The 8,893-nt window shown below is 36.2% G+C and overlaps 1 protein-coding gene across 1 annotated transcript in view; it reads right to left on the reverse strand.

The window, feature by feature from the left end:
• Nucleotides 1–8,531, reverse strand: part of LOC102590845 (guanine nucleotide exchange factor SPIKE 1) — a 66,785-nt gene extending 58,254 nt beyond the window's left edge. The window contains exons 1-3 of the mRNA XM_006364198.2: nucleotides 8,402–8,531; nucleotides 7,621–7,704; nucleotides 486–648 (exon numbers count right to left, since the gene is read on the reverse strand). Coding sequence (XP_006364260.1) covers nucleotides 486–648; nucleotides 7,621–7,701 — 244 coding nt within the window. The 5' untranslated portion in view covers nucleotides 7,702–7,704; nucleotides 8,402–8,531. The remainder of the gene's footprint in view (nucleotides 1–485; nucleotides 649–7,620; nucleotides 7,705–8,401) is intronic.
• Nucleotides 8,532–8,893: the final 362 nt, after the last annotated feature.

Below are 8,893 nucleotides of genomic sequence, written 5' to 3' on the forward strand. Positions count from 1 at the left end.
ACTTTTTTATCTCCATGAGGAAGGGTAAGGTATGTGTACATTCTACCCTCCCCAAACCTCACTTGTGGATTTCACTGGGTATGTTGTTGTTGTTGAAATATACTACAGAAAAATTGTTGTATTTTACTATGACTTTGCTATACTATTACTTCATTTTCTTGATTTTAAAGATGGTATGCACAAAAGGACTAGCAGACAATTCTACACTTATTGCACCATTAAGATGTTTAATTTGGAATAGATGAGAAGAAGAGCTTTAAAATTTATGGAATCGTCAGGTTCTTTAGAAATGGATGAATGAAGAGCATTGAAGATGTCCTGCTGGAAAAAACAGTTGCATAGATGCACATAAATGTGAAACTTCTCCATTCAAATCGGCACCCTTTCACAAAATGTTGAACACAATCTACTCACGAATACACAGACATATCAGAATATCAGTGACCCCTAACCCTTAATCTTCACATACCAGTAGGGTATCTCACCTGTTTCAATATCAGTATCAGGACCCTCATATATTTGACTCTGAAATGAAGTCGGGCTGACGCTTTCATAGTGACCATACTTGTTCTCATCTTTTACCCAGTCGGTTCTGTAGCATTGCACTAGTTCATTTAAATGTGGCCACTGCTCCAAATTTTCATCAAGCTGCAATTAAAAGGAAAGAATAATGAGAGCATGATAATAGGACAAAGGAATTTATGAAGTGGTGATTAAGAATGAAATGGTTTATCGCACAGATAATTTTTGAATAACTTGTCAATATAATATTTAATATCAAAGTGGGTACAGACATTATCTGCCTCCACATTCTATCAACAATCCAAAAGGACCATACATTATTTTTGATAAAAGTAACAGGAAAGGACCATACATGAATTGCATGACGCAACTATAAAAATAAGAATACTTGATTAAGTTAGTAGCACAAACTGTACATTGTAAATTCTGCATAGGGTTTATGAAGGATGGCTTTCAAGCACTTAATAAGGAATCTATCATCATATCATATATAAAAGAGAACCCTCAACCCGGTGACGTGGCGCCACCCGAAGCAAGGATTCTCTTTTCATTTATTTATTTCCAAAACTGCCCTTCCCCTCTGCAATAGGAACGCTGTTTCAGCCTTCAACAACCGCTTCTCCCGTTCATTGTTTTCCACCCTTGCCGCTCTTCATAAACGTTGCGCCTGTTTACAACAGCCGACCCGCCTATGTGGCACCTCACATATTAGGATTCTTATTGAGCCCTTCTTAAAAGTCACAACCTTACGTAAAAGTCACAACTTTTCACAAAAAAAAAACAAATTCACAACTTTTCATAAAAGTCACAATTCTTTAGAAAAGTCATAACTCTTCATAAAAGTCACAATTTTTCACAAAAATCACAACTTTTCACAAAAATCACAACTTTTCACAAAAGTCACAATTTTTCATAAAAGTCACCAACTTTTCACAAAAGTCACAACTCTTCATTTTTCAATCACACCTTTTAAAATCCAATACTTAATTCCAAGGCACCAAAAGAAGAAAGAATAAACAAAGAAAATTGATTGCAATTGCAATGCGACATTACTTCTCTTGCACCTCTCAATCCACAACTCATAACGCTACTGGAATCATTACATTTGGTTCAAAGTAAACAAAACTTCTATTTCTACCACTATTATTTGCAAGTTTTTTTCTTCTATAGGGGAGTCGAATTCAAATACATTAATTAAGCTTCTTATGAAGTGGGTTTCATTCCTCAAAGTTTTCTTATGTATCGAAATTGCGAATATTACCGAATAATCATATGTAAGCTCAATAAAATAGTTCAATCCTGTGCGAAGCGCATGTATTTTTTTTTATGACAAGGGAAACCCGCAGCCGCTACTCTTCGAGTGTACGGGTAAAACCCCCGCTCCTATGCAATAACTCGCAAACTACATAGGAGAGGTAAACTGCACTAGGCAAGTCTGGTGCGACGAGCTCGACCTAGAAGGCAAACCCCTTGCTTTCGCTGGCAAGGGATTTCGAACTTGAGACCTCCAACATGGAAGTCCCAAGCTCAAACCACTGGACAACCCCGAAGGGTAATTTACCTAGTATATATATAAAGGAGGAACATAGACAAGGTGATGTGGTACCTCTCTATGGCCTCCATTCATATTTATCTTTTTTCTCCTTTTTTTGACCCTTTTCTTCATTTAATTTATTTGTTTTTCTTTTAATATCTCATAAAGTCTTTACATTCAATTACTCAACTTTTCACCTCCCACTATAATATATCTTATTTATTAGATATAATGTGCATGCATTTATAACTTTCATAATTTCCAAATTTTCATATTCATAACCCTCTCCACTACAATATATCTTCTTTATTGGATATAATGTGCATATATTTATAACTCTCATAATTTTTAACTTTTCATATTCACAACCCTTAAATATTAAATATGAAAGTTAAGATACCTTATGGTATTCCTCCATTATTTTCTATATAAATTCATATTTTTTGTTTCATGAGATTTTATCCAAAGTTACCCTTTTTTTTTAAGAAGGTAACTTGTATTATGAACAAAAGGAATACTTAGAGAAGTATTCCAGTAATACTTACAACAAAATTACAAAGGGCGAGGTCACCCTACTAAGGCGTCATAAATAATCTAAAATACTAGGAATATTCTCTTCTTCTTGAGGATATTCGTGTTTACACCAAAAAAAGAAAAGGACTAGACAGTTCATCTTTAGTTTCGGCAAAGAGCAACTCTTGTTTTTGAAACATCTCTAGTTCCTTTCCATCCATATAGTCCACCAAATGCATGCTGGGACAATCTTCCATCTCTCCCTGTGTCCCGACTGATTCCCATCTCTATTCCAACAAGCTAGAGCCTCTTTGATGCTCCTTGGCATAGTCCAGCTTATGCCTCTTAAATTAATGAAAATCTGCCATAACTTCACAGTCTCTCTACAATGTAGAAAGAAATGATTTATTGTCTCAATCTCACATTCACAAAAAGAGCATCGAGAGAAATTTCATGACCTCTTTTCATAAGGTTGTCCTGGGTGAGTGTGGCATGTTTGGCTAGTAGCCAAGTGAAACATACAACCTTGAAGGGTACCTTGACTTTCCAGATCATCTTCCAGGGCCAACCACCACCCTGAGAGACTAATCTTTGTGATCTCTTGTAAGCTGAACCAACTGAAAATATGCCTTGCTTGTTTGGTAGCCAAAATAGATTGTCCTCATTGGGAATTAAATCTTTGTATTGCTCCAGGGTATTGAGTAGTTCAGCCACTTTGTTAATTTCCCAGTTGTTCAAGTGTCTCCTAAACCTGAGATCCCACCCTTGATTGTCTCTCATTTCTCTAATTGTGGATACCTTTAAAGTTTCCTGTCCAACCCACGCATCTTCCTAGAGTAGTGTTTTTCCCCATTTCCCACCTTGATTTTACAGTTGTTTGCAAATTTGAACCACTGACTTCTGATAGACCTCCATACTCGAGTCCCATAAGGTTGTGTGGGCATGTAGGTAGTCCATTTGTTTTTTTGTTAAACGGATAACTTGTATTCCTCAGCATTAAGGGCTTATGCTGGCCACCTCCAAAATGTATCATCAGAGAAGAGAGAAAAAAAGAAAAAAAATAGAAATACTTACAAAGAACCTACGAAATCAACTAATTGGATTTCCTCTTCTATATTTTGTTCTTTCCACCAAAAACCTAAGGAAGTAATTACTTTCCATTTAATCTTCTGTATTGAGCATTCTTTTCCTTCAAAAATCCTCTAATTCCTTTCCTTCCAGATATTCCACCAGATACAAGCAGATATTGTCCTCCACCACTTCTTTTGACTCTTGTTGCCCCCTCTTCTGATCCAACAACTCAATAAATTTGTTGTTGTGTGTTCTGGCATACACCAGTTTAGGCAAGCTAAATTGAAGAATAAATCCCATACTTGTGTTGTTACTTTGCAATGCAAAAATAAGTGTTTGTTGGTTTCAGTGCCTCATTGCATAGTACGCATCTAGAGGCTATGTTGATGCCCCTTTTCTTTAATGCTTCATGAGTCAAACAGGCTCTCCTAGCTACCAACCAGATAAAACACTTCACTTTAGAGGGAGCCACACTCTTCCAAACAACACTCCATGGCCTTGTTTTCCTTCCTCCAATTACCGATAGACCCCACTTGTACAATCTGTTGACAGAGATCTTCCATCTGGGTGTTGTCTCCATAATAGACGGTTTGTTTCCAAATTAGTGTCGTGAAAGCCTTCTATCATATTCAGTAGTTCAATTACCCCTTCTATCTCCCAGTCATTTAACAACCTTCTAAATACCAAATTCCACCTTGGTTGAGACCACAACGCACTGATTTTGCTATCCGGATGCACACCTCCAGGAAACAAACTTTGAAGAAATCTTTGACCAATCCAGTCTTCTTTCCAGAATAAAACCTTATCCCCCTCCCAACTTTAACTTTTGTATTAACTTCTAGAGTTTGCCAAAAGCTTCTGATAGTCTTCCAAACTCCAACTCCATAAGTGGTTGTTACTTCATCTGAACACCATTCCCCTTCTTGGCCGAAATTGTGTTGTATCACTTCTTTCCATAGTGCATGCTCCTCACCTCCATAGCCACTTGCTTAGCATACTTTTGTTATGTAACATGAGCTTCCTTACTCCCAAACCCCCATAATTCCTCCCTTGTTGAACTTCTGCCCATTTTACTAAATTGAAATTGCTCTCAATTTTATTTCCCAAGAGTATCTTTTCTCTAACAAAGTGACAGTTAATCTCAATGTGCTTACTCATCTCATGAAATACCGAATTTGATGCAATGGGAAGGACCGCTTGGTTATCAGACATAAGTTCCATCTAGCCGGCTTTGTTTTTTTTGCGGTTAAAAGTGTTGAGACGGGGGTAGTAGGATGACAGAAGAGGTGCATGGCAAAAGAGGGACAAAGGTGTTAATTAAGAGTACACTTACAAACATCCTTACATACTTCACTTTCATTGTTTTACAAATTGGTTAGCGTACAAGGTATTAGATTGTAAAATTGTAACGGCGTTAGAGGAATTTCCAATAACATTCAACAGATTCGGCTAGGAAGTTCCACTTAATCCATTAGGAGTAGTCAAAGTCCCCAAAGAAATAAGGGGTTTGGGAGAAAGACCTCCAACTTACAACAAGGCCCTATTAAGAAATGCTAAAGGAGATTCAAGCTTCAAGATTGAGAAGTATGCAAAGGAATTTGTAAGAAAAAGTATGAAATTAGTGTCAGGGTAGGCTGCCTAACCATACCCAATTGGGATGCGGCCCTTTCACGAACCCTGCGTGAACACATGAAAGCACTGGGTCGCCCCGCCTGCTTGCTTGGTTACCCTTTAGTATGACAATAAACCCAAATGAAACTAAAACCTTGTTCAAAAATTGTGATATAGTTGTCAAAATACACTTGTAGCCCCATTAACAACCATTCTACGAAATCAAATGTTTTGTTGCTTCCTTCCTTAACAATCTCTAGCACGAAAATCTTATGTTTGAATTTTGAGTACTAATTAGCATTTCATCCCTATATTCCTTTTGTCTACACATAAGCTTTCTCTAGTATTCCCACCACTCTCAAGATATCGATGACTCATTCTAACTCTTCTCAATGTGATTTATCTTTGTATTTATGACCCTGCTCAAACATAGAGAACACAGATCTCTCATAACTCCTTTACATCAAGAGTTCTCCTTCAATCTAAGCTACTATATTTATGACCTCAATTAGAGATTTCTAGGCTAATCACATTCATATTACCCACTGTAACTTCAAAGCTTTAAATATTTTTTTGTTTTACTTACCAAAAAGGAAATGATCCTTGTTTTCTCACGCATTGCTCAAAGTCCTAGATGGCCTAATAGTTTGAACATTTACAAAAGCCAATGGCATTCTTTTGTCAAGTATGTGAACATCTAGTTCTTAATAGCGTATTTGGAAACAAGAATGGATAACAATCAAGATGCAAATATCGCTCTTCCTCGATACCAAGGAGGATTTAATGGAATCAATTTGGAGGCATGATCCAATTGTTGGCTCTTCTAATTTTGATTTCATTTTCTCCATTGTCAGTGAAGACTCAACTATGGCGGATGATGTTGGCAAGTGTTTGTTTGCTAACTAATTTGTTTTTCTATTCCCTACCTTGTCTTTTCATTTTATTTTCGTGTATGACTAATAACCGAACCAAAACCGATAACAACCAAACTAATAAATGCATATTATATTTGGTTTGATTTGGTTTTAATAATTTAAAGTTCAATTAAATTGATTTGGTTCTTGTTTGGACCAATAACCAACCTGTGAACATCTCTTTCTTCTTCTAGTGACACACTGTGTGTATCCTTCACTTAGCCCTCCATTACCCACTACCATGGAACAATTCAGCCACCACATGTGTGAAGCCCCTTGGCAACATACCAAGAGGTGATGAAACTTCTTCTCCTAAACATATGTACATAAAAAAAAATTACTACTCTTTCTCATTATCTTTGTCGTTAGAATCGACCGCTTTTGCTACCCACTAGTGAAAAAGCAAACATCGATAGGTGCTCTAAGAATCAAAAAAGACATGGAAATCTTGTCTACTCTCACAACAAAAGTTTATGGTAGTATAAGTTGACTTAAAATACATTATCACTTACTTGTCTTCCCCCTCCAACCTCCACGAGTTCTCACCCGTGAGCATGGTATGCAGTTAGTAGAGTAGTTTCAACATTAAGAATTAATCCACTCCCCTCTCTTGTAAATTCCTTTTGAATCTCAAGTCCCACAAACTCCCCTTCTTGCACCAATCAAAATTTGTTACACCATTATCTCTTTCTATCTATAAACTCTAAATAAATTGGGGAAGAACATCCCCAACATATTCTCCCAACACCATCTTTGATCCAAAGAAAAGTTGATACTACTTCCATACCCTACTCAACAAGTAAATAAGAGTATGTATTGCTTTAGGCTTATTTTTCTCTTTTTGGCTTAAAAACAAGTGACCACATTTGTACTTACATTGCAAATGTATTTACATCACATTACAAATTCACAAAAGTACCCTCCCATTATAATTGGTAGACTTCCAAGAGAAAAAGAAATAAGTTGGATGGAAACCCCAAGCACAAGGCAAGTTGGCCTCCAAGGATGCTCCCAGTACAAATAGCAAAAGACTCTAAATCAACGCACACTTTATCAGAAAGGAGGTAAAGTTTTATAGAGGCCACTTTGATGACAATTCCATGGTAAAACTAGCATGGAAGCAATGTAAGGACTACGAAGATGAATGCATGAAGAATTCGGTTTGGGGAGAAGTGGTCTTTTTAGCATCTCTATGGACCAAACAAAGTGCCTTCCTTAGTAATTTGGCCATAATAGACTTGCAGCACAAACAGGATCCCTACTGACTTAGTTCTCATTTCTCAAGAATATTAAGCTTAAATATCTCATCCTTGTAAATTCTTTATTGACAATGAAAAAGACTAGAGTTAAAAGAAAGATAACAAATGAGACTGAAGATCATTTCCTCCCAATCTGTCACTTTCTGTCCATACAAAGAAGCATTGGTAAGTCCAAAAGCTTGAATACCAAACTCACCAGTGGATCTAAATTCAAGGAACCAGCGAAGGAATGGTGTGGTATTCTCCGAAATCGATATCCACTAGATGAAGTTTCCATCAACTGCAAAAGAATAGACATAGTGAAAAATATCAAACAGAGTACTGTAACAAGATATGATGGGGGATATAGAACTTTTTGATGACTTCATAGGTAATTTGTAATCTCCCATAGGGTAGTTTGATATGCTCTGATGAGATTGTAAGTGACCTATGCTCATCATTTATTTGATGATGAGCCTTTTGTGAATACACAGTTACCTTTATCTCAAAAAAAAGAAGAGGCAAGGGTGTTTTATTCGGGAGATGTACAAATCTTGCATTTCAAACAATGTAGAGTAATGCCATATCAAAAACATGCTACAAAAACAATTTAAACACATTAACAAACAAAAGAAAGCTAATTCCTTAACCTTAACGGTTAAAAATAACAAGAGCCTACAATAATTTGCTTTCTTCCTTTCTAAGAGAAATGTTACAGAAAAGTTGGTTAGTCATACTCAGAGTTATAGTAGTCAGTTTACCAACACAACTTTGAAGGCAAAGCAGATCAATTTGGGGGAAATCACGAAGAGATATTTACAAATAGAAACTGTAGCTATCATTGCGCATTGGAAAAAACAAAGACAATATGACTTGCAATTTGCATTGCACAATCATTTAGCAAAAAGAGTTAGGGTTTTCTGTCCCTTGAGAGACAGAAAGTAGCAAATCTGGAGAAAGGGAGAAAGGGGAGGAGAAAGAAAAATGTGAAAACTTACAGATCGATTTCGCCGGAGTAAGTAACCGGCGGAGAGTACGGAAGAGGAAAGCCGACGGAGAGGAAAAAGCTCACAGCGCAGAGAGGGGGTGAGCTTTTAGGCGACTTGTGTTGGTCAAAATATAGTCAAATTAAAATCGACTCTGGTCTAAATCAACTAATAACTCAAAATATACGTAGTGACTTTTTTTTTTCATTTTCTTTTCTTTTTTAAAATCATTCTTAATGAGGTGTTTGGCCAATGAATTTTTTTCATTTTTGACGAAATTGAACTTCGAAAGTTATGTTAGTCCATAAAATTTTGAAATTCAAATTGAAGTTGGATATTAATTTTTTAAGAATTTGAAAATAACTTGTATCCTTGGTCAAACATAACTTCAATTTTTTTATACATCATTTTTTACTTTAAAAACAAAATTATATTTTCAAAGTTCACAATGAAATATGATCAAACATCCATTTAAAACAATTTCATTTGGGTGGGAGGGGAGAT

This window comes from Solanum tuberosum, unplaced genomic scaffold (genome assembly GCF_000226075.1).
Source record: "Solanum tuberosum cultivar DM 1-3 516 R44 unplaced genomic scaffold, SolTub_3.0 scf00483, whole genome shotgun sequence".
In the NCBI taxonomy this organism is placed as follows: domain Eukaryota; kingdom Viridiplantae; phylum Streptophyta; class Magnoliopsida; order Solanales; family Solanaceae; genus Solanum; species Solanum tuberosum.